Source organism: Perca flavescens, chromosome 1 (genome assembly GCF_004354835.1).
Source record: "Perca flavescens isolate YP-PL-M2 chromosome 1, PFLA_1.0, whole genome shotgun sequence".
Classification (NCBI taxonomy): domain Eukaryota; kingdom Metazoa; phylum Chordata; class Actinopteri; order Perciformes; family Percidae; genus Perca; species Perca flavescens.
In genome coordinates this window covers 22,462,616-22,489,535 of record NC_041331.1, presented here as the reverse complement: position 1 = coordinate 22,489,535, position 26,920 = coordinate 22,462,616, and the positions used below count along the sequence as shown (strand labels likewise).

The 26,920-nt window shown below is 38.8% G+C and overlaps 2 protein-coding genes across 3 annotated transcripts; one reads left to right on the top strand and one right to left on the bottom strand.

Annotated features, from left to right (window-relative positions):
* Nucleotides 1–4,105: 4,105 nt before the first annotated feature.
* On the top strand, nt 4,106–12,217 carry nucb2a (nucleobindin 2a). Its single transcript, XM_028573126.1, has 13 exons — nt 4,106–4,209; nt 4,613–4,753; nt 5,901–6,008; nt 6,343–6,475; nt 6,627–6,730; nt 7,240–7,425; nt 7,708–7,798; nt 7,972–8,030; nt 8,109–8,201; nt 8,730–8,819; nt 8,939–9,109; nt 9,809–9,869; nt 9,956–12,217. Exons 1-13 carry the CDS (start codon nt 4,186–4,188, stop codon nt 10,180–10,182), a joined length of 1,488 nt encoding a protein of 495 aa, XP_028428927.1. The 5' UTR covers nt 4,106–4,185; the 3' UTR covers nt 10,183–12,217.
* Nucleotides 12,218–12,632: 415 nt separating this feature from the next.
* Nucleotides 12,633–26,525, bottom strand: caprin1a (cell cycle associated protein 1a). Of its 2 annotated transcripts, none has more exons than XM_028573104.1 (17): nt 26,198–26,525; nt 24,246–24,380; nt 23,549–23,611; nt 23,203–23,289; nt 22,547–22,788; nt 22,275–22,357; nt 21,990–22,151; nt 21,847–21,899; nt 21,629–21,712; nt 21,352–21,513; nt 19,111–19,219; nt 18,908–18,969; nt 18,496–18,621; nt 18,024–18,183; nt 16,681–16,869; nt 13,360–13,466; nt 12,633–13,232 (listed from the first exon to the last, which is right to left on the bottom strand). In XM_028573104.1, exons 2-17 carry the CDS (start codon nt 24,378–24,380, stop codon nt 13,146–13,148), a joined length of 1,911 nt encoding a protein of 636 aa, XP_028428905.1. In that variant the 5' UTR covers nt 26,198–26,525; the 3' UTR covers nt 12,633–13,145. The 2 variants fall into 2 exon arrangements, with proteins under 2 accessions (XP_028428905.1, XP_028428915.1); XM_028573114.1 differs by lacking the exon at nt 26,198–26,525 and adding an exon at nt 26,049–26,129.
* Nucleotides 26,526–26,920: the final 395 nt, after the last annotated feature.

The window sequence follows — 26,920 nt, the reverse complement described above, 5'->3', positions numbered from 1 at the left end:
GTCTATGCCAAGGAGCATTAAAGGGATATGCCACCGTTTGTTGAAATAGGGATTATCACGGTCTCCCCTAGCTGTAGATAGGTGGGCCAATGCATTTTTTGTGCATGCATTGTTTTAGTCCGGTGCAACACCGGCAGCGCCGTTGCTAGTTAGCTTAGCATAGTGAATGGAATCCTATGTTGCCGGTTAGCATGTTGTGAGTAAAAGTGAGCCAACAAAAGACAAAAAAACAACCTAATTACCTGCACTGAGACAAAAAATGCGTTGGCCCACCTATCTACAGCCAAGGTAGACCGTGATAAGCCCTATTTCAACAAACGGTGGTGTATTCCTTTAAATCTATTTTGGCAGATAGGAGTGGCTTAATACTATAAGACACCTGTAATGTACGTTGTATGTATGGTTTTTCCTTTAATTTCACATACATGTGTACAGTGATCTGTACTAACACATTCTTATTCCCCATTTATTAAATACAGCAGGAACAAATCAAATGTTTGAATCATAAAAGGCTTTATTACATCGGTCACTAAGAACAGCACCACCCAATTACAAGAGATCTGAAGAAGAAACTGTGCTGCATTTTGGGGAATCAGTGTTCTGCATTGTGAGGTCGAGCAGAGACCGGCAGAGATCTGCAACAAGCATGATTACTGGCTGAAGTAATCAATAATACCACCACTGTATTATTGATATTGCTGAACTTAAATTTGATGCAATTTGGTGCACAATTAACTTGTTGTGTGTTCCTCGGCCAGACTGCAAAATGAAGCACTGGCTTCCTTGAACATGATACATATTGCAGAGTAATCAATCAGTATCTACACAATTAATTGCTATGATTTATCATCATCCCCACACACACTTATACATACTAATTAATACACAAATACACACATAGTTGATGCGCAGTCCAGTGCAGCTCTGCAGTATGGACTCTGCTGCTGCTGATTCCTGCCTCTCTGCTGCCAGAGGCTCACAATGCAGCAAGGTGACTCAATGTTATTGTCTTCTCCTCAGAGAGCCTCCTCCCGCTGAATCACAGCTTACTAAAGGTGCTGAGCAGAAAATGTAATAAAGATGCTCTTGTTCTTTTTTGACATTCAGCTCTTCAGCTCAGAACCGTTTGGGTCCTAATCTGGCAAAAGCCATCATCTCAACATCTTTTGAGAAATACAATTTTTCAAGTTATCCCTTAATCTCAGCAGGGTAAGGTATATAAATGAGTGTGTGCAGGTGACTCAAAGTGCCTGAATTATTAACTACACACTGTGTAGGGTAATATTTATACAGTATGCGGCACATTTTTAATCATTATATAGTTGTTGATTAAAAAGAAGTGCTGATCTTCCCCATCTGCTCTAGCTTTCTTTTACTGTCTATGTTAGTTATAATCTAAGACAATGATTAATTGCCTTCCTGATCATTGAACTATTACACTGACATCTACAGGGCAGGGATGTTATGTTTAGTCACAAGCCAACTGATCCAGATAAAAATTTGATTCATTATCTTGCTGTACCTGCCAAGGCTCATAAATAGTCTTTTGGGGTCTGTATTCTAGCACTCATAGTTCCAGCAGAAAGCCAGTGTTTTTACAGTTCTTGGGCAAAACATTTATCTTCTCTCTCCAAGCTGTTCCAAGAAGAGGCTAATCTGGAATTTGATTTGAACACAGTTTAAATATTTTTGTAATCTGTGATTTTTAGTGTTTATATGATAAATATCAATAAACAAAACAACTACTGCTGATGCAGGGGCTAACACAGACCATAGTTTAGTTGGTTTAAATCATGCACTCATTGTCTCCTGTGGCTCCCAGCATATTTGACCAGTTAAGCTATTGTGGACTTCCAGTTCTACATCACTACAAACTATAGTTCTGCAGCGTTGTGGAGGAAGGTCTGGCAAAGACTACTACAAACAGATTGGAATAATGAAACTCAGCCAATACAGCACAATAGCACCCTCTGTTGGAGAGATGGGGGATTAAAGGTGTGTGTACTATAGTTCTGCACAGAAAATCAACGTTAAAGTAATCAAATCAAAGAATTTATAAATGATAATTGACTTCTTTCAGATTACTTACAGCACTTATAATTTATTTAAGTGTTTTCTTTTTTTTATTTATTTAAGTGTTTTCAGAAAGCTCACAGAAGCGCTGGTTTTATCAGCCTGTGCAGGCGGCAGAGTGCATTTAGAGGAGTAACCATGTAAGTACAGCCACCAGGCAGGTTCCATGTAAGATGTCCCCTTGGGCACAAGGAGCGAGGCGGGGGTGAGAGGTGCACTTGGACCCATTACTCACAGACTGCTGCTTTCAACTTTACTCAAGTACTGCATTAATGTAAGTGCAATTTTGATGTACTTGTACTTTACACAAGTGGGCCTATTTCCATTTTATTTTATCTTACTTTGCACTTCTACTCCTCTACATTTATCTGACAGCTTTAGTTACAAACTAATCTGCAGATTAATATTTTACATACCTACAAAACACATGACATGGAAATATAACGCATTGTTTAAACATTATTTAAATAAGCTATAATTAGCTCCACATTTACCAGCTGCAACATCTAAATGCTGCAAAAACATTTATGCATCAGTGACAATCCACTATTATAATGTACAATAATACAAACAGGGCAAATAATGCCTGAATAAAGCATACTTTTACTTTTAGTACTTCAAGAACATTTTGCTGATTATATTTAGGCTATGTACTTCTACTTAAGTAATATTTCGAATGCAAGGCGTACTTACAGTAATGGAGTATTTTTACACTTTGGTATTACTATTTTCACTTCAGTAAAGTATTTGAATGGCCTACTTTTCTACCACTTGTGCAGTGAAAAAATAGTAGCCTAATAGAATAAAAGAATAGTAGACATGTACTTACTTTAGTTAAGTCAATTTAATAGCAATTTTTCACAAATGAAATAATAAACAGGACAGATATAGCCTATATATTATTGTGCATTATACATATAGGTTAAGAATAAACAAATAAATCTCTAATTAATCAGAAAATTCTGATGAAAAAAATACTATAAAACTGTACTCATTAAAAAAGCCATAATTTATTGTTCAGCATCGCTAGCTTTATCTTCCCTGCATGTGGGTTTCTTGATGACCTGGACAAGAAGAAAACCTTCTAAATATCTGATTTTAAATAAGATTAAGGAAGTGTGATTTAAAATGATTCATTGTTTTTATCCCTGCAAGGTATTTCTACAAAGATATAAAAAAAGGCATTGATGTGGACTGCTCATTTTGTCAAATGCTTCCAGAAGATTTATGTCATCTAATTTGCTCTTTTCACCACTCTTCTATTTTTTGGCAAGATGTCTGTATTTTTATATTGATTCTGAATGTTCCCATAAAAAATTTATTGTTTGGCTTTTTTTTCTTCTTATTCTTTTACCAAAGCAAATCATAGCCTACTATATCATCAACTTGATCCTATTACTTGCAAAATCTCATATTCATTCATCTTTTTCATTTTTGAATAGTAAATTATACAATAATGACATTACATCTATGTATTCTAAAAACAGGAAAGATTATATTTTTTTCTCAATATTTCTGAATACAAATCTTATATGCATAGAATATTTCTCACATTGATACAAATTGAAAACTGAGCAGAATAGTCAGTATTACAGTGCAATATAAACAAAGGTGCAGAAGATACAATGAAACCCATACCAAAAAAGAGTAAATTGAAAAATTGAAAAAATACAATGAAAATAGTAATTCTTTCATTTCTATCTTGGGTCAGATTTAATGAAAGGTCTGATATGGTCTCATGAAGATTTCAGGAAAGCTAAAATAGCCAAAATATATTTACTCTGTGGCTATAAAAATTTTCTGAGCTGATTTATGATTTATGTATGTGTTTGGCATACAGACATTTCCTGTTTATGTTTGTTAATTTAAAAAAAAAAGTGTTTTCCTTCACTCTTCGATCGGAAACCAGAAGTAACCGCCCACCTGCTCTGTCGTCATCTCGCCACGTACGACCAATGCAACGCAACTTGCTAGTCCGTTTGACGGAAAGCTGAACTGACCAATGCGGTTAACGCTACTACGCACACAACCTTAACTGCTGACTAGCGATCTAGCTAGCTGCCGTGCCGACACAACCAGCTGAGAGGCAGCTACGGGAGGAGAACAGAGAAAATGAGGTCCAGGATTCATAATAAAGTCAGTATACAAGTGACGCATATGTATGGTGCTCTTTAGATACGTTTTTAACATTACGTTTAGTTTAATGAACATGTAACGTTAACGTTAACTGCGCTGCTCAGACCGACGGCATTACATTACAAGAATAGTTTAGGTGCTTGATTCTCATTAGCCAAATATGCCAGTGGCAGTGCTAAAGCTAACACCAACAGCTTCCTCTGGATATAGGTAGCTAGCCCATAATGTCCAACCTATGCAGGCTAGAGGAGCTGTTTTAATACGTGTAAATGAGGAAGCTGTCAACACAACGAACTGTGTATACGCATGGGCACATTAACTGTTTATCTTCACATACTGTATAATGTTAATAATACTGTAATGTAACGTAAAATGTTCTGACCTTAATTGTCCTCATTTCCAGATGTGTTGGAGCCGGGCCCTTCTCACCGGCTGTGTTCTGCTGCTTGTCCAGTTGCTGTGTTTTGAGGCAGTGCCCATCAGTATGGATAAGACAAAAGTCCAAGAGCCAGAGAAAAAAATAGAAGAGCCTCCACCTAGTGTGGTAAGAAGACCCAAGATACACATCTGTTTGTTTACATAGGTTGGAAAATCCAATCGTCATTCATCATAAATAGGGCTGTGTTCGATTGAAGAAATTCTTAGTCGACTAACACTCATTCAATTGTATCGACTAATCGATTAGTTGATTTAATCGACAGATCTGTAAATCTGAGTTTCTCTGCAAAGAGTCATGCAAAAGGATGCATATACTGAATAAGATAATGCCTCCTTTGCATATTTAAACACATTTCAGAAAACATGTAATACAACAACAAATTGCCTTAATGAAAGTAATCAAAGTAGGTTTCACGGTGATATCTATTAGGTAAAATGTCAACCCTTAATTCTTGTGTTTACCAGAGATGTGCTCGTACGTTTCTTGGAAATAAGTCATTCAGCATGAAAAAAGCATAAAACATGACTTATCGACTAAAGAAATCAAAGTTGACTAAGACCAAAACGACCGATTAGTCGACTAATCGACTAAGAGGGAGCAGCCCTAATCATAAAGCATAACTTCTGTTCTTTTGTGTTACAGTCGTGGAAGGTAGCCCTACAATGATTCGGGCAGAGTAAACAAATTCTTGTTAGTTGTAGCACTGATTCTATGCAGTCATGTCGCTGATATTATCAGATGCTGCATAGGCAGTCAACCAGAGAGAGATGTTAACAGCACCAGACTAATTTAAATGAGAGATGGCCTCGTGTCATTGTGCTACAATTAAATTACCTCAATCAGACACTCCAATCCAAACTCATTATCACTCAAATCCATTTCATCAGCTCCAGATGTTGTAGCTTTGTGAGAATGCATACAAATACAAACTTTTCATTGGAGAGTAAGTAAGTGGTCTTTAACCACAGAACAGCTGTAGAAGGCAGTAATACAGTTTATAGACATTCATTGAAAAACCTGTCATCTCTATATCCATCTGGACAGAGGATCTATCATGTTGGTCAGGAAACACATATCCCGTGAAAGCAAACTATTCATTCTTCAGTACATCAGACCTCTCAAAGAAGTGCTTATAATCAAAAATAATAAACAAACAAACAAGTGATGATCCTTGTAGGATTACTTGGTGTGTTATATGTATTATATTCATGTATATTTTTTACAGTGACATTTGATTTGTTACATTTTGTAGGACACTGGACTCCACTACGACCGCTATCTCAGGGAAGTCATCGATTTTCTTGAGAAAGATCAGCATTTCAGAGAAAAGCTCCACAATACAGACATGGAAGACATCAAGGTATCCTTCTTTGCTTTTGTTTAGTCTTATCAGCATGGCGGGAAGTTTCCATAGGCCTGTGTGAACTGCTAGTAAATTATTCCTCTCACTGGTAAATTATGGGCTTTCACTTGTCCCGGAATGTGAAAAATCATCTGGGGCCATCAGTTTTGGATTGTTTGAGAAATACTACCAATTTACCAATACATTTTCTTCTTTTTTTTGGAATTTTGCTCAACTACACCATTCATTTCAAGTTTACAGAATTAGTGAAAGGTTTAATTAATATATTTATTACATGAACTGCTACAACCCCACATATTAAATAACACTAACTTATTCATGTAAAATACAGCAAGGTAAGCTGGCCAAAGAGCTGGACTTTGTCAGCCATCATGTCCGAACCAAACTGGATGAGCTGAAGCGGCAGGAGGTAAACAGACTCCGAACTCTGATTAAGGCCAAGCAAGACCTTGAAGGAGGGAATGGTATGTTGTGCAACAAAATTTATATTTCATTTTGATTCATATTTAAAGAAATATGCTACAACTTAAATTGTACATTAGTGGTTAATACATTATAAGAAACATTGTATGTTATTTATGTTTTTTATTTATGTCATCGATTTCTCCCTAATAGACATAGCCGTGGACCACCAGGCTCTGCTGAAACAGTTTGAGTATTTGAACCACATGAACCCACATACATTTGAAGTGGATGACCTGGATCGCCTCATCAAATCGGTAAATCTCATTGCTACTTCATGCCAAAAACAATGTTAAATTAAGGACATGTTCACACAATGACACTAATTTAAACTGCCATTGACCTTTTTTTAGTAAAGTAATTGGGCAGATCGAAAGTACACTATTAACAGAAATTCTGCACAGTAGAGTGCTGCAGTAAAGAAAGTTAAAACAGGACCACGCACAACTGCTTCATTTGTTAGCCACCAATAATTGCTTGTGTGTTTTAAAATGCACTACATACGTTTGAAGTCTTTACAAGTCGTTTTTCATACTAAAACAGAAAATGAATGGAGCCTGGGAGGGGTAAACTCATTTAGAAATCTCAGTAAACAGGAGTATATGCTGAATGCATGCAGTTTAATGAATAAGCGTAGTTTCGTTTCCAGATGGGCTAACCTAAAAAAAAAAATTTAATTGCCCAATAACTATTAAGTAGAACATTGCACCATATTAACTTATTAATTTGAAACAAGGCATATTTCCAACCTCCTTCATGTATCAAGGCCACTAAAGATCTGGAGAACTTTGACAAAGAGAGACACGAGGAGTTCAAGAAGTATGAAATGATGAAAGAGCACGACAGACGGGAACACCTGAAAGCACTAGACGATGACGAAAGAAAAAAAGAGGAGGAGCACTATGAGGACATGAGGAAGAAGCATGCTGACCACCCCAAAGTCAACCACCCGGTAAGTCTGTTTCAGGGGCACACGCAGGTGACAACATGGCACACTGACGACATGGGTTTTGTTTCAGCCAACGTAGAGAAACTCTTTCTGTCCCTTTTTCATATTGCAATATTTAGTCCAGACTTCAATAGTTCAGTTTCTGCTACTGTACAAGGGGGGGTTGTGGGTTTTTATGGAGTGTATGTCCAGCATTATTATTGTGCAAACTATCTGCTAAAATGTTGAAATGCATTGTTATTTATCTCGCCGTAATTCAAATGTGATTTTGCTTCCGTGTTGCAGGGTAGCCAGAATCAACTGAAGGAGGTGTGGGAGGAAGCTGATGGCTTGGACCCTGAAGATTTTGACCCAAAGACCTTTTTCAACCTGCATGGTAAGACCTTTACCAACCTGCAACTGTGAAAGACTGGAGGAATGGTGTCCATGTATTCAGTGCTACATAATCTGTATTGTATAATATATAATAAAATAGTAATTATAATATGTAATGTAACAGCTAATGGTGTATTTGTTTACCACAGTCTGTTTTCTGTCTTTATAATGCAGATACCAATGGAGATGGCTTTTTTGATGAACAGGAACTGGAGGCGTTGTTCACCAAAGAGGTAGCGCCTTGGCAACTGAAAATGTGTAATGTTTCAGTGAATGGCCTTTGCGCTGACTGTTGGTCTCTGTGATTTTAGCTGGAAAAAATTTATGACCCCACCAATGAAGAGGATGATATGGTGGAGATGGAGGAAGAGAGGCTACGTATGAGAGAGCATGTTATGAATGAGGTACAGTAAGTTTCACAACTGTTTTTTGCATTATATATATATATATATATATATATATATATATATATATATATATATATATATATATATATATATATATATATATATGTGTGTGTATATATATATATATATATATATATATATATATATATATATATATATATATATATATATATATATATATATATATATATATATATATATATATATATATATATATATATATATATATATATATATATATATATATATATATATATATATATATATATATATATGTATGTATGTATATATATATATGTATGTATGTATATATATATATATATATATATATATATATATATATGTATATATATATATATATATATATATATATATATATATATATATATATATATGTATATATATATATATATATATATATATATATATATATATATATATATATATATATATATATATATATATATATATATAGTATAAATAGATCCCTCCATTTGTTATCTATTGCTCCTGTCTTCCTCATAGGTGGATTCTAACAAAGACAGGCTGGTCTCCATGGATGAGTTCCTGGTTGCTACAAAGAAAAAGGAATTCTTGGAGCCAGATAGCTGGGAGGTGAGACGCAATATGTTTATCATGTCGACATTATTTAAGAGTAATGTAATCCCAAAGCCATTTTGCTAAAAGAAGTAGGACTGTAATAAATGGTGACGCGTGCACCCTGTGCTCCTCAGACCCTGGAGCAGAACCAGGCTTACACAGATGAGGAGATGAGGGAGTTTGAGGAGCATCTTGTTCAGCAGGAACAGGACCTCAACCAGAAGGCTGATGACATCCAGAAACAGAGAGACGAGCTGGAGAGACAGCAGGAGCAGCTTAATGCACAGAAAATAGAGCTGCAACAGGTAAGGAGTATAGATAGATAAGATAGGTAGGACAGATTTTGTATTGTCATTCAACTGTACATATAAACGAAATTCCGTTCCACTGGCACATAAATACGGCTTTAACTAAAAACAAAAAGTAAAAAAAATAAATACATACAAATGCTACGGTGTTATTTCAACAATTAAATATGACATTACAAAGAATAAAAAAGGAGTTTGAAAGCAGCATTAATATTATTATTGCACATATTGAATGACAGCATATACAGTTATTGCATGTTTTAGAAAAATAGATAGTGTTATTGCACGTTTATAAAATAAGTCCACATGAGACCCACTGCAGGGGATAATTAAGGGGAGTTATTTTGAGTTCAGGAGTCTGATGGCTCGTGGGAAGAAGCTGTTGCAGAATCTGGCCGTTCTGCACCCGATGCTGCGAAACCTCTTGCCAGAGTGTCAGCTGTTATTTGAAATATTTTAGTTGCAGACGAGGTTTGCCACAGTAGCTTTATTCTAACAGTGGCAAAACGAAAATGTAGTTCTGCGGAGGTTTCACCTGAACAAGACACCGAATCTGTGGGTGGAATCTCAGTGTGACAACAAAATGAATTTCCTTGAGCTATGATGATTTATTTAAGCTATCAAATTAATGTGCCTATCAACATTACTGTGTGCACCCACCTAATATATGAAAACCTTATTTGTAACCCATAACAGGCAGTTGAGCATATGGAAAGGCTGAAAACACAGAAAGTAGAACCCCCTCCAGAGGTTCACGGTGAGTTTCGATCGCACCATTTTGTCTTTTGATAGTTGTTTGGTTTTACTGCCTAATCTCTAGGAATGTAAAACTCTTTGTTACAGTCGAAGGGAATGCTATCCCAGAGATGCACGCATTTGACAGCCAGTTGCATCCTGAACAAGAGGCCCAACCACAAGGACATCAACCTGCACCCCAAGATCCTCAACATGCACCTCAGGAACACTATGAACAACATCAAGACCTGGCCCAGCAGGGGCTCCCCCAGACACACCAGGATCTGCCACCAGGCCACCAAGAAGCTGCACAAGGCCAGCATCACCTGCCATAACAGCGCTGTCAGAAATTGAACCTCCACAACCAGACTTTTGCAGCGCCTCCACTCCAGCGCACAAAGGAGCAGTTCCTCCTCAGTATTAGGCCTCTAACCAGCATGACTTAGGGGTTTGGAGGACATGTGAGATGGAGAGCAGCAGCACAAAAGGAATCCCTGCTGAATGATACCAATGTTTGATAATAACTGTAATCCTTGGATTACATAACGGAATTACAAGAGTGAAATGACGAACCAAGGACGTGCATCCTGAAATGAGCATACCTACATTTTCAAGAAGTGTTTGATTACATTAGAAATGATCAAGAATGTTTGGAAATACAATTATACAAAAATATAGAACCTCTAACAATGAGATACTACTGGCTCTACAGCCAGGTTTGATATGTACATTGGATATGTACATTGCAGCTGTTGAGGAAGATAAGGTGTAAAATTTAAATTTCATCATTTAAGTTTAGATTTTCTGACTTGACTATCACGATTAGATACTCCCCAAATGAGTTTACGTGCCATTTGTGGTGAAATGTGTTTCACTGGGCTGTATCAATTATTTTAGAAATTGAGTTCAAGAGACATTTTTTAGATTTTCTCTTATTGCATAAAGAGCAAAAAAAAGCACTATAGCAATTTTAACCAGTATACAGCATTTGATACCCTAACCGGAATCCATTTTTTCACTCAAAAAGTAAAGAGTAAGGACTTCTTGATGCAGATGCATACAGTTTTCTGTAATCCTAATCTACAAGGTCCAGTCAGATCAATTTTCTCCTCTTGCCACCGTCACCAAATATTAGGGTGAGGGTGTGTTTAACCAGAAACACCCTCATGAAGCCGGAATGCTCAGAGTTCTTATACTTGTCAGGACTTACCAATACTTTTGCTACTTTGTAAATGTTGATTATGGTTGCTTTCATAACCTGCCAGCTGTTTACCTACCTTAAACATCATCTTTTCATGTGTGTAGTAAGATTTTCTGAGAGAAAATGTGTGCTCCGCCTAAATACTTTGGGTACAGGATTTCAGGAACTGGCCATTTTTGGGCCACACTGCAGATGCTCTTCTTGGACTTTGATCAAAATAATCAAAAATAAAGGTGCTAGGTTCTTTAAATAAATGTAAGTGTGGAACATCTCTCCATTCAATACATATTTCCCTACTTTATTACAGCCCAAAGTCCTGCAGATGCTTGTTTTAGGTTACCACTGAAATAATAAATTTGCTTTGGTACACGTAACAGTAGGATGGGCAGTAAAATGTTGGTCCATTGTTAATGTGACATGTTTATATATGAGTTAATCATGATTTTTAAATTTGTCTTAATATAACAGTTTGCTGATTAAAGGTGTAGACGTTCACGCTAGTCTTTCATCACAATTTTCTGCACCAAAGTATTTTGTTGAAGCAACTGCTGGATTTGGTAAATTAGTTTAGTTAAAGATTTTATTAGAAAGGGCAAAGCTTAGTTGGTAAGAGCCAAGTCTGATATTACCACTGTCTTTTTGTCTGTTTAATATTGTCCGTTAAAGTCAAAGTGATACCATAAAAACCTCTGAATCTGTATTCAGTTCACATCATTATATTTGGCACCAGATAGTGTAATATTTGGTCCTATTTTAAAATACCTGGCATGGCCTTATCTTTTTAGTCTAAGGACATGGCATATTTTTCCTACAAATGACCAGTTTGATGTAACTGCTGTGCTATCCAGGTTGCTTTTTTCATGTAATGTGGTTTCTTCTAGATGGCAGACTGTGGCCATAGCAAACAGGTGTTAACTTATTGCCACTTTTTACTGAAGGCGGCTTCATTGACATAACATGTCTGCCTTATTGTGCTTTTACTTTAGACAAAAATCTAGATATGGAATACATTTGTTTTCTGTGTGTCAAGTGTTCCTTAAAAACAATACTGCATCATAATTTGCACAAAATGTACAGATTGTTTTCCAATTGGTTGCTGCTGGATAAAATAATCACTTAACAATACTGTACTCCTCAGTTCAACATAATAAAACAGTTATGAACTTTCAGTTTGTCTGACAGATTTTATCGTTAAACGAATGACCAAACAATACAATGTAAAACAGGTATGGATAATCTGTACATACAAGTATATTAAAAATGTAAAGCAATGGCACCTTATGTTAAAAAAACTTTTGACCAAGTTTGACCATAGAAGGTGAATTATGATTTAATTCCAAGTGACGTTGGCTCTTACCAAGTTTATTCCTAATGTTTCATTTTAAAAGGCATGTGCTTTTTCCCTGGGCTTGTCTTGTTCTACAAAAGGTTTACACCATCAAAGTCATTTGAAAGATGCTATAAATCCATACATAGTGGCTTTAATGACCTGAATGTTGACAATTAAAAGCACACAGAATTAAAATAGAATTTAGAACATCAAATGCACACCAAAGCAGGAAAAGCAGTATCATTAAACAGGAGGTAATAGAACACAACTTTATTGAAACAGTCTCAACCAATAACATCAGCGTACAAAGAGGTGATGGCGCAAGAGGTGACAGAGGGGTTTAAAAAAAAAAAAAAAAAAAAAAAAAAATGCCTTCATGAAAATTATAAGATCAAGAGGAAAAAGTAGCTGACAGCACATGGCAGAAGGAAATCATACTCATGTAATCAGATCAACAGTGGCAGGGTATTTTTTGCATTTATTTTGTACAAAAAATAAATTAATGAAATCTTTCAAGTTTACAGGAATATCTATTTGTTGTTTATATCACACAGACTTGTTGATAATACACGTGGTAAAGTTCAGCATTTTGTGTTAGAACATTGAGATGATCTAGACCGAAGCTGACTCTGATAAGTAGGCCAAGAGTTAAAAAAATAAGATTACCAATGAGAAACAAAACATTGTTATAAAAAGTGAGTTGGGGCGAACACATTCAAAAATCCTGAATGTTAAACGTGGCGCGACTTGACGGTCTTCAGGATCCTTTAGGATCGCATTGCTTGAGCATTTCCTCTAGACAAACCTCGAGGTCCTTGGGCAGCTCCCCGCTTGTAGTTTTGCTGATATCCCTCCTTCAAGAAACAACAAGAGTTTACAATAACTATCCATCTTACAAGCTTGAAAATGTAAAGACAATACACTGATTAACATATTATAGGAGCTTTTTGGTAATATTATAATAATGAAATTAACCCTTACCCGCTGGTAGGCGTTATTGGAATAGTCCCGAGACGTGTTAAATTGGGTTTGACCATAACCACTGCTTGGAGCATTTGAGAAAGGAGGGCGATAGCCTTCATATCCCCCTTATGAAAAAAAATACATTAAAATTAACAATTGACTTGAGTAATGTCATCATGTATTGTGTCATTACAGTGAATCATGAGGCCACATAAGATAAGATAAGATATACTTTATCTTAGATTTGTTTTGGACTCGAAAAAACAACCCAGAATACAGAAAGACAACACAAAAAACAAGTATCTCTCAACACATACTCTCATGCAACACAAACATGCTTCCATATACATATAGTAAGCACATAACTACTCCTTTCATTGGCACTTCCCACTGAACAACCCCATCGGCTGTATTCTCCGCAATAAGTGTGGCACAGCCCCCGCATAGTACGATATTGCACAGCTAACATATTGCCCAACCCCAATAGCCTACATCGGTGGTTCTCAAACTTTTTCAGTCATTCCCCACTTTGGACAAGTGGGAATTTTCAAGCCCCACCTGCCCCCATCGCCCCAACACAATGCTAATGAAATACGCACCAAGCTTAAAATGGTCCAATTTATTGAAGTAACAAGTTGTATCGAAATACAACTATCTACATCAAATAACAGCAAATTCAAAAATAAAAGTGCAGCTGTGTCAAAATTTGTATCAAGTTCAAAAATAGAAAAGAAATAAAAGTGCCACTTTGCAATCTGTTAAAAAAAGAAAAGAAATCCATTTGGCAAGACAGATCTATTTATCCCTGAATTAGTGGCTGCAATGAGCCTGTTTTGCAATGCACGATTTCAGGGGTGATGGGTCTAATAAGCGGCAACACACAGCTATAAGGACGGTTTACACACACACACACACACACACACACACACACACACACACACACACACGGCGGGTATGGCTGCAGCCTGGAGCGTCCTAAGTTGTCCCGTATCATGCCGAGGCGTATCCAACGGTAAATTCAGAGGGTCAAAAATACGAAATCAAATTATTTTCCAGATTGAGTCACGGGTCCATGCGCATCAGTTTGGTTTGAAATGTGCTGGACAGAGACGCATTTGGAAGTACATTTCCAGAAGTGCTGGGTACAATGACGCATTCACTATTTTTTTCTTTCTTTTGCGCAGGTCATGTTTGAAAGACGCTGTCCTGTAGCTTACTAATGAATAAAAACGTGGTTTAATGTACGTAAACAATGATCACCAAATTTCTCTCTCATATTGCTCCTCATAACCACTGAAAACTGTAAAAAAAAATCTAACCACAAATGTGGTGATTGATTGTTGTGTAGGTACATTAAACCACGTTAAGCTTTTTCACGTTAGGACTTATAAAGCCCATGAGAACCGTTGGGAGTCAACCCACAGCCGCTCCGCTGCCCTGCTGAAAATGTGAAGCAGAAATGAGTCAGATGTCAGATAACGTCCATAATAGGACTTTGGGTTCGATTTTTTTTTTTTTTTTTTTACAGTTTTCAGTGGTTATGAGGAGCAATATGAGAGAGAAATTTGGTGATCATTGTTTACGTACATTAAACCACGTTTTTATTCATTAGTAAGCTACAGGACAGCGTCTTTCAAACATGACCTGCGCAAAAGAAAGAAAAAAATAGTGAATGCGTCATTGTACCCAGCACTTCTTGAAATGTACTTCCAAATGCGTCTCTGTCCAGCACATTTCAAACCAAACTGATGCGCATGGACCCGTGACTCAATCTGGAAAATAATTTGATTTCGTATTTTTGACCCTCTGAATTTACCGTTGGATACGCCTCGGCATGATACGGGACAACTTAGGACGCTCCAGGCTGCAGCCATACCCGCCGTGTGTGTGTGTGTGTGTGTGTGTGTGTGTGTGTGTGTGTGTGTGTGTGTGTAAACCGTCCTAAAACCTTGAACCCAAAGTCCTATTATGGACGTTATCTGACATCTGACTCATTTCTGCTTCACATTTTCAGCAGGGCAGCGGAGCGGCTGTGGGTTGACTCCCAACGGTTCTCATGGGCTTTATAAGTCCTAACGTGAAAAAGCTTAACGTGGTTTAATGTACCTACACAACAATCAATCACCACATTTCTGGTTAGATTTTTTGACAGTTTTCAGTGGTTATGAGGAGCAATATGAGAAAGCTCACAAGCTTTTTCCTTGTCATAGGTGCCAATAAAGAAGAAAATGTTAATGTGAGATAAGTTATTATCGTTGAATTTCGGTTTAGTTCTTTTGACAGGCCTAAGTGTTCATTACAATATGGCCATGATAAATTTGGTGATCATTGATCGTAGTTGAGGTACATTAAACCACGTTAAGCAGAATGTTCCGACAGGCAGCCTTGTGAACAGAGATGTGTGCAGCCAGCACAGCAGCAGAGCGGCTGTGGGGATAGAGATTGCTGTGGATGTTTTTGCCATCTGTCGCTCAAGAATTATAAGTATTAGTAATAAAGTATTAAAGTAGTAAAATATTTTAAAGTATTTTATTCCAGACGCAAGCTTTTATTTTGCAAAGTCGATGCTCGGGGACGGCACCAGGCGGGTCGGCATGATATGGGACGCTCCAGGCTGCAGCCATACAGTCCTGGTCTAGTGCTCGGTCTTGCTCCAGATTCTGGGAGATTGGATCTCCTTTGCGGGCGTCAAGGAGCCACTATTAATATGCGGGAGACTTCCGGGACAGTAAGGATGTCTGGATAAAAATATAAAAAAAGGCATAAAAAGGAAAATTTCCTCCCGTTTGGGGCGCCCCACCTGTCACGTCTCTATTCCCCACACTTTGAGAACCGCTGGCCAACATATTGCTGAAATTACACAATGTACTGATATATTGCACAACCCCAATAGCCTACGTATCGCACAAATTACACAACGCACTGACAAACGCACAACCTCAATAAGACTACGTATTGGACAAATTACATAACGCACAACCAAATAGCCTACGTATTTGCACAACTAACATATTGCACAATCCCCAAGAGCCTAACGTATTGTACAATGACATGATGCACAACCCAAAATAGCCTACGTATTGCACAAATGACACATTTCTGCATAGCCCATGCAGTACACTACGTCGCACGACGACATAGGACACAACCAAACCAGCCTACATGTTAGTGTTAAGAAGCTTAATGGACATAAATTAGTGTTTATATCTGTTTAGCCTGCATCTAGGAACCCTGAATCTTCTACCAGAGGGTAAAAGCTGAAATTCTGGGTGAAGTATGTGAGTTGGATTGGAAACTATGACCACTGTATTTATGTAAAACAACGTTTGATGCTTGTACCTCTAAATCCATTGGAGGAACCCCGGTATCCGTTCATCATGCCGCGGCCGTTCCTGGGGCCACCCCTGGGCACAGCCCTGCTGTTGTAAAAGGACTGGCCCGACTGTCCAAACACTGCGCCTGGAGAGGACTCTTCATTGCCTCCTGCTGAGGGCATGACCTGGTCTTGGGGCTGGAACCCACCAACAACTGGACAGAAACAAAACAGGAGATTTTTACAAGTCTATGATGCACTGTAGGGTGGTTAGTTATGCAGTTTAAAATAACTTTATCCAACTATAAAAAGATGAAGCTGTATGCCCCACGGCATGCTGATCAACTCCTATTTCAACTTTGTCACCGAAGGGATATCACCTGAAAATCCCAACAATATTTTTTACCTTGTGCACACAAAATATTTCATTGTACACACAAGATATTGTCTATTAACATAACATCTTGATCGTACAAGATAAATTATCTTTATTGGTTAACGGGGCTCTATACAAATCCATAAAAGAAACAACTTTGAAATGTGTGCAAATTGTTCCTCTTAACGGAGCTTGAAGACCTAAAAAAAAAAAAACTTAGGTTTCCTGATAACTGTACGGGATTCTCACCCTCAGACAAGTCTGATCGCCGATTAGTGGTCTCGCTTTGCCAGACCTTCCCTCCACAGCATTCCGGGCTGGGAAAAAAAAACGTGCTCTGGTTTATTGGCATTTCTTTAAACCAATCACAATCGTCATGGGCGGTGCTAAGCACCGGGAAGAGCTCCGGTGGCGCTGCAAAATAGCCTCGGAAAGGAACTTGTTTTGGTGGTAGTGTATGTTCAAAAGTTGTTTTAGTCTTGCAAAATAAAAACTGGACAGATAGTCTAGCTAGCTCTCTGGATTTACCCTGCAGAGATCTGAGGAGTAGTTAACCTAACCATAACAAAGCGACCAGTTTAAATTTCCAACACAAAGAAAGCAGAAGGTACCAGACATCCGGCCAAAAAGAGTGGAATCTAGCAGAATTTCCGTTGGCACCGGAGCAATCCCGGAAGTGGAACGTAGTGGATATAGACTACATGATTGGCCAACGCAGCGTATCATGGGGTTGCGTTTCTCCAGAAGTTGAGTCGGTCTTAACTTTTCGTCGCAGGCCCGCTGCGTTTTTTGGAGTGTCCCCCCTGCGGCAACCCCCGCCGCAGCCTTAACGCACTAACCCCATTCAAAATAAATTGAAAGACCTGCGTTTTTTGCCTGACCGGCGGGTGGCCGACACAGACTGTCTGAACGCGGCCTAATACTTACATATACTGGCAGGTGATGCCAAAGAAGGTCAGAGAGATATGCAACCAGCCAAAGTTATACCCTCACCTGGCTGTAATGTCTCCTGTGGAATGTCAGGCTGCTCTACAGTACACTCCGACTGGCTGCTAAAGCCCTGTCCGTAGCCACCAGGGAACTGGCTGAGCTGCTTCAGAGGATCTGCTTGGCCATCAGTGGCTGGAGGTACAGGCGCATTCAGATTAAATACCTGAAGGGGGAGAAACCATTTCGGTGTCACAATTACAATTTCCATAGAAAATCTGGGGAGCACGATTAGCTGTAGGTGTGGAACATGAGGGGACATGTGAAATTGTTGTTTAGAGGGTGGACAAATAATCAACCAGTTTTTTTTACTGCTACTAATATGCCATGTTAAATAAATATTTGATTTACTTTGCTAACCCTTAACTTGTACAAACAAGTACGGAACCGTACTGGACAGTGTCCAACAGAACGTATTAAATAAGTCCAAACATTTTCACCGTTATATGGTTTACTTAGACCCAGATAGAAAGCGTACCGCTTGCACTGACTGGAAGGGCGCAGCGTTGACATTGATGCCTCCAGTATGGGTGGGTTTGGAGACAGGTGGGAAAGCAGAGGACAAGGAACACGGGGCTGGGGACTGCTCAGACGACATCAAGGCCTGGGGGAATTCAGAAGGCAAGGAAACAATGATTGCGGAGAGGTCAGAGGGAGTGATAGGGATCTTAGATTTTTCACCTTAAATCTACCTTATTATGATATTCAAAATATCTTTATACGTAATTCATAGTAATTAAAATCATGACATGTCAGAGAGAATAAAATTTAATCCACATTGCAGCGCTTTTAAAAATATGGCCAAGATAATACAAGAAATAACCTGTACTACCACTCTTTCAGGCAAAATCAAAACAACCACTTCCTGTTGGTGCTTCCACTCTACTTACTTGTGAGGATTCCTGTGGTCCAGGCACTGCACTTGTTTGAGAATGTCTGGACTCTGTGTGGGCTGTTTGGAAGAAAATAAAACATGGGGTATTACGCTTTTAGAATTATACGTATATCCACATCCCAAAACCGCAACGAGACCCTACTACTAGAATATGCGAGATAATCTCGTCAGAGTAAGGGTACCTTTACTGGTACTCACTTGAAGGGCCGCCCAGCTGCTGTAGGTCAACAGTCTGCACGGGCTTCATCGGCTGGGCGGACACGATAGCTGGGTCCAGAGCCTGGCCATCAAACTCCAACATGGAGTCCTAGGCAAACCAAACCAGAGTAAATGTATATTGGGCCATCGATCAGATGTAGGGGCAGTGCAGGAACAAAGTGAATTTGGACACTACCCTTAAACTCATGTGACATATTAAAGGCAGTGAAATGATTCAAGAGTCAATGCTAAGGATACTTCCTAAAATATACTTTTATTTTGTTGGAATTTGCTTTACCTTATTTTATTCTTATCTGGTCCCATTTAATATCTTTTACCAAAAATTTTCCATTTCATTTTATTACTGTTGGTTTTTAAGTTTGTTGCTGTGTGTGAGACATAATTTAGTTTTTGAATAGTGCCCTACACTTTACTCAAGTGTGTTACAACAAGACACTGGGTCCACACTTGTTCTACAGAGTCCTTTCTTTACCGGACTGCTTGACGGTAACCTCCATGTGAAAGGAGACAAAGCTTTCACTAGGGTTGGGTACCGTTCACATTTTTACCACTGGTACCTGAAATGTATTTGTATTGAACCAAAATGGTACAGGCATCACAGTTCCGTGCATGAATTTACACGGAGAATACACAGTATAAAAATAAATGAAACTTGCGTGCAAATTAATTAATGTAATGCAGAACTACTGTTAGGTACGCGGGTTCTTTAAGGACACCTAATCTGTAGCCCCGCCTTAGCTCTGAAGCTCTGATTGGCGCGCCGCCTATGTAGCCGAGCTCCGCCTATGTATACAGTTTTAGTGAGTCAGAGATAGCAGCACTAAGGACGAGTATGGAGAGTGGTGGTGACCCACAAGAGTTACAAAAGGACCCGCCGGCCTCTTTAAGATCTCACGTTTGGGAAAACTTTGGTTTTTTGGTCAGTTCCAGTAGTACAGGCGAGAGAGTGGTGGATAAGACTGCTGTTGTAGATTAGTGTTACGTTTCCAGCGTTGCGGCTCCAAACCGTAACGTTAGTTGGGAAAGACGCCTTGTTTCTTCAGGCTAACTACATTAGCGTTAGCCGGGCAGGGAGCAGCTTTCTGCGTTGAAAAATGGCCGGGAGACGTCGTGATAACATTAATCAGGTCTATGCAGAGAAACAGAGATGCTGTGTATTTTCAGTTTTATAGCCGATTGTCTTATTGTTTACAAGTTACAGATGGAGTCTGGAGATGATGTGGGGTACTTATTGTTTACATCTTACTTCACACACTTCAGGCTGTTGCAGCTAGCTCAGGGGGAGAGACTGTATGACACTAGGTGGTACAGCCTGAGACATGCACAAAAAATACCGAATTCGTATGGAACCATGATGTCTGAACCGAACCGTGACTTCTGTGTACCGTTCCACCCTATCAGTTACCTTTTTTCAGTACTTTCGCTCTGTAATAACAAAGAAAATAATTTCAGTTGTAAAAATAACCACAGCCACTTTCGGCTAGCCATTATATTATATTACAGCAAACGCTGTCCGCATGGAGTTTTGAAAAGCGTAACGACACATGCAACCGCTTTATCGGCATTGCTGTGACCCACTGTAACTTAAACAAACTGCAGAGGCGACGTAGCTTTGCTCCGTCCGCAGCTCCGCGTGTGTGTTGGAGCCCTGTTCTCTGTCAACATGCAGGAAGGACCGATATGCTCGCGCTTACAGGTACCAAAATTTGGCACCGTTGGATTTAACGTGAATCGGTCCTCGGCAGTACTGACGTAATTCGGTCGGTACCCAAAAAAGTACAGATTCTGTACCCAACCCTAGCTTTCTTTACATTAAGCAATAAGGTAGGTCTCAATTTATGCATAACACACTGAAAGGCCTTGACACACCAAGGCGACCGTCGGCCGTTGGTCCAAGAGGGGCCATTGCCCTAGTTTGTGCAGCGTGTCCTGCACTGCTGCCACGCGTCGGCCATTTTTGGCTGATTAAATCTGTGTCGGCCGCAGTCGGCTTGGAAACGGTAGTGAGGAATGCAAACAAACGACTGAGAGCACACACATAAGGCTTCTTCCATTTTTCATCTCATCTGATCAATCCAAAACACATAAGAGCTGTCAAAACTGGCCAAAAATGACATTTTAAACGTTCCTTCTATTTAACACACACACAAACTATTTTTGCACATTATGTTAGTGTCCATCTCTGAGCTGGACACTACAGTATATGCTGGACCTTTTTACCTGCATGAAGTTGTACGTCCCTTGCATTTGGGCCATGAGGTCTTGCACCACCTGCTTCCTGACCACTGGGTCGGCGGGCGGAGGGGGAGTGCCATTGTTCACAGTTACGGTTGGTTCTGTAGCCAGCTGGACAGGGGGCTGGTGCTGGAGGGAATTCACCATCTGTTCACCACACAGACACATGTGACAGGCACATTGGAGTACACGCAAACACAAGCTCTTGAGAAATCTGCATAGTAGCATTAAGAACTGTGGTGATGCAGTGGTGTAGTATTACCTGAGCCTCCACTGTCCACTCCTCCACTTGGTCTTTGTCTGTACTGCTGTACGTAGTTTCTGGAATGAACTGTCTGTTTACAAACTATAAAACAAGAAATAAAAAAATTTAAAGTAAGAAAATGTAATACACCAAAAAAGAAAAAACCACTATCAAATGCAAAGTTGTGATATGTGGGATCTGTTATGCATTATTTATGCAAAGGTTAGAAATCTCACCTCTGTGGTTTCCACTGGAATTGGCTCTGTGTATTTTTCAGTAGCTGTTCCTTCTGGAGAAAAAAGCAAATGTGAAGACCGTGTTCTTACTGAGTAAAAGAGACAGATGTACATCACCTATCTGCTAAAGTGTTGTTAGTTACCAGGTTCTGATGGCTGCTTCCCAGCCTTAGACTCAGCCACCACAGTCTGCTCCTCCTGTTCCTGTTCCTCTTCCTCTTCGCACATCCCATTCTGATGAGTTTGTGCTCTGTCAAAGTAACCACTCAGCAGCACTTTGTCCAGAGAGTCCTTCAGTGACTTGTCTGGAACAAAGACAAGAGTGACAAGTTAAAACAAAAAGCATGGCTTAATGGTAAATGTATATATGAATACCCAAATTAATTGTGTTTATGTGGTGAGGGATCGAGCGCCATGAAAATACTTACATGTTGTCCCTGCCACGGCCTTGTCTCGGCCATCAAGCAGTTCCCACAAGTGTACCGAGGCCTCTTCATATTGGTCAGTCAACCTGCAAGATAAACAGGGTAAATATACAATTTGGGAGTATGCTATTGGCCCGCTGTTTCAATATACTTAATAGCTGAGCAAGTTAAACAAATGCACCCATTCACACGTAACCATAATTTAGACAACATATTTAAGCAGTGATAATTATACTGTGACCACTGCACACTTAAATATTAGTGGCACCTCATACCTGACATCATAGTTCCTATCAGGTCCCACCAGTTTGTATAACTCATCAAGGGATGTGAGGTCAGCGTCAGTGAGCAAAGTGGAACCAGTTGCATCAGGCCGTTTAAGGTCCTGCCTGACACTCTCATCGCCCAACTGGTCCAGTAAAAACTGGAGCTCCAAAACTGTCTTCAGCCGCCGTTGTTCCATCTCCTCCCGCTGCAGCTGTTCCCGTCTAGCAGTCTTCTTCACTGCCTTTTGAATCTGAAGACACACAGACATGTTTTGGTGCATTTGGTTTCAAAAACAAATCATGACCTCATCAAGTTTCACCCTGTACATTATTGCACTTGGCAACCACTCTCCTGTTCTCTCAACGACCTCCAATAGTTCAAGCTTTTTCTAATCTGTATTCAGTAAATGGTGGGTTGTTATGATATGCAGCCTCAAGTCTTATCCCTGGAGTATTACAACAGGTCATGGTAACCGTGAGGTTTGTAAGCAAGATCTTGATATAGAATTTGCTTTTAAAAAGAATGGTGACTGAGAAAGAATACAGGGTTCCCTGATTTTGCAAGCACAAAATGTTACTCAAGAGCCATATCACAGCGAGCCAACCTTTAAAATAAATGATAACCGATAAGCAAGTTATGAGAACAATCTTAACTCAGGACTCACCTCTTGACCCAATGCCATGAAGCTTTTTTGTAGTTCTCGAGCAAAGTCAAGGTTGTTGGTGATCTCCTGGTACTTTGTCAAGGCATCCTTCAGGTACATCATGGAAAGAAAATTGAGATTTGTGTATCAATTTAAAAATGGATTTCCCTTTAATAGAACAGGATACAGTAACAGATATAAAGTTTTCCAGAATGTTGATAACACTGATGGGATTTTAATTTTTTAAAGTATCTGTTATTATGTGTCATTTTATTATTATGTAGATGTAAAAGATTTCATTGGGATTACATTGGAGCAGACTGCAATAAAACAAAGCTGTATACAAACTAATATGGTCTTATCTTACCAGCTGATCCTGATTCAGTTGTTCTCCCTTACTCTTCCTTGCCTGACAGTCATCAAGTTTGGACTGTAAGAATTTTGAGAAACATGAAACAGAGATGACAACAGCAATTGCTCTCACACAGTTGGGCGAGAGAGCCTTAATTATCAATGTTTTTTTAAGTAATGGTGTATCTAATAGTCTGTGTATCTAGTAGTCTGAATAGATTTTACACAAGTTATAGCAGTATGGACAAACTAGGCCCAAGACCTAAGATTGTAACCAAGACATACAGATAATTGGCTGCTGCTGGAGGCAAACTCTCAGAATCTCAAAAAAATAAATATTTAGTAGAATGTTTAGGTGAAATGAAAGAAGTTTTCTGACCAAGCTGCTATGTTTTTCCAGCATAAAAAACAGGGACAGACTCAGTTGCTGTTCACTGACAGGTAGTTAACAATTGTTAGCGTTCACAAACCCTTACTTAGTACTTAGTAAACCCACTGACATACAGTGCCTACTCTAACCTTTCTCAACTTACAGTAGTCATCTTCATCGGTGTTCTCCCAAATGAGTAAAATGTATAAGTATGTCATAAAAAAGCCTGTGGACATTGACTACAACCCATTTACAAAACCTAAACACAAATATCGCACACTGCTTTGAATTAAACAAGAGAAAATAATTCAACACATTTTCTATTCTACTGAACTAGAAATACCTTTTTCTTCTCCATATTGCGAACCTTCTTGTCAATCACAGCAAGAACCTGTTTCATGGCCTCAGAATTACTTCCATTTCCCAGGTCTGGAATAGCAGACTGGACAGCATTGTTGCCAACCATTGCTGAAGGCATCTATGGAGAGAGCATTTATTAAAACACATTCAAATATTTTACATTTTCTGTCCTGAGCGTAGGCAGAGACTATATCGATTTAGAGGTCCATCTTTTGTAAGAAGTGCACATGGCATGGACTGCTCTATTCTAAACCCCTAATGACAAGGCAGACAAATTAGGGTTTTTGTCAAGCTGTATAGACACCTGATACTTTTTAACAACCGGCATCTTTAATTTGGATATGTATTACTAATACATGTACAGACATGTCTAAGTTATTACGTTAACATGTATTACTTTATAAGCCATTTGCTGTGCCAATACAATGTAGCAATAAGATCATCTGATTTTTAGATGTACAGATTTCTACTGGAGCTATGTCTGTCTGTCTGTCTGTCAGTCTCTGTTAAGAGTATGATTAATGTGTTGATTTTAGTTCTTCTTTTAAGCATATTTATTAAAAGTTGGAACAAAACTAAGCCAATACATTTCAAATGTTTCAAAAATGTGATATATTGATTCAGACATCTTACCTTTGCAATAAACCTCCAAATATCCTATGAATTTTTCTACCCTATATGTGCCCTTATGTACTGTAGTACTGCATGAAAAATGCAAAGAGAGGCACTAAGACAAATCTGTGTGTGTGGGGGGGGATGCTTGGCATACAATTCAATTATGTGTATTACATTGAGACAGAAATAAAAAGCATGCGAGTGCTACAAGGTGTGTGTGTGTGTGTGTGTGTGTGTGTGTGTGTGTGTATCCGTGTGTGTGTGTGTATCCGTGTGTGAGAGGCTCAGGAAACATTTACTAATAAAGCCTTCTATACTGCAGAAACATTCTATTTCCAGTTTTTGTAAACATTGTCATTAAATCGCATTTACTCTATTGTCCCAAACGACAGCCACCAGACAATGCGCAGACTCATATGAAGGAATCTGATACCGAGGTTTCCCAGGAGGACCCAGGATGATGTTGCTCATTTTAAGTACCGTTAATGTTAGTCTGTTTCGAACAGTGCTGGCATTGCTTAGATTAACTCATTGCATTTCATTTCGTCTAGGGTTTACATCAGGATACTGTAGCCAGATTCAAACTCATAACACTGGGCAAGGGAGTGTGATACCGATGTGATCGAGCAAGTCAAACCTCTTTGATTTGGGCAAAGGAACGAATAAAACAGATTATGGTTAACGTTAACTTACCCTGCTAAGGAATAACATCTCGTCAGTTGCTAAGTAACTTAGTTAATGGTTAACGTTAGTTGGGATCAGATACTTGTAAAGACCCTGAACTAAATTAGAAATTTGACAGAGGAAGTTAGTACAAGTTAAAATGTCGGCCTATTTAAAGTTAAAATCCATAGCTAACGTTAGCTTTCTTTCAGACACCGGCTAACCTTATTTACAGATGCTAACAATAACGTTACGTAGCTAACTAACGCAATGTTGTTAACGTTGTTAAATCCTAGCCTTTCACTTAGCTTACGTTTACGTTACATCAAATCAAATCAATTTAATAAGCATTCACTGGTCATAATCTCTCCCTGTCCCATTGTTAGCTGAGAAGCTATAGCGTGGCCGTTTATAAAACCCGAGGAAACCAGGTGTCAGTTAAAACTAAATCAATAAAAACAGTTGACGTTATTCTAGGTTCATTCAAAAGAAATGTCGTCGAAATAACATTTTTAACTGTGCAGAATAAAGACCTTCTCGGGACGCTGCGACTAACGTTAACGTTACTCGTTTTGTACAGGCGTCTCGACTAAAGACGATTTATTAAACAAATAAAGGTTTAACAGCCATTTCCTGGTGATGACATGAATCCCATACCTTTATACTCTTTGTCTTCAAAGAGATTTCCTTTGTCGGATTTAACGTTGGTTGTAAAAGAGTAGTATCTTTTAATTTCAGTCGTATTTTTCTAGTAGGATGCTCGGGCTCACACTAGCCGCTGCTGAGCTAGCTAACGAGGCGAGTATTTCTTTCCCAGGATGACGAAGGCATATCCCGCCCTACTCTGGCTTACTCTGACTCTGATTGGCATACCCAGGCATTAATACCCTAACCCTAACAAATCCCACTCCTGTTGCCTAAACCTACCCAACCAGAGCAGGTAACGAGTATTAGCCAATCAGAGAAAAAGTAGGGCGGGTCATGCCTTACCCATGCCTTCGCCATCCTTGGAAAAATGATTGGATTCGCATTCGCTCAGGATTCGCTAACGTTAGCGGCTACAAGGACCCCTCTGCTAACCTTAAGATTGCCTGACAGTAAAATATATATATATAAATGGATAGAGTAGTCAATCATCCTACTGTTAGACCCTTATATAATGTCTACGGTTAGACCTGATGGTGCGGCACTTGGTGTGGCTGCATTCCTCCACCTCCATAACCCTCTTTACATTTTCTTTATATTACTACCTTCTCTGTCAAAAGTGATTCCACTTTATTAATGAAAAAGTGTGTCCATTATGTCATGCACTTTTTGTTTTGAATGCTTGCTTTCATCTCAAAACAGACAAATATGTATGAGACCAAAATGTATGTGGAA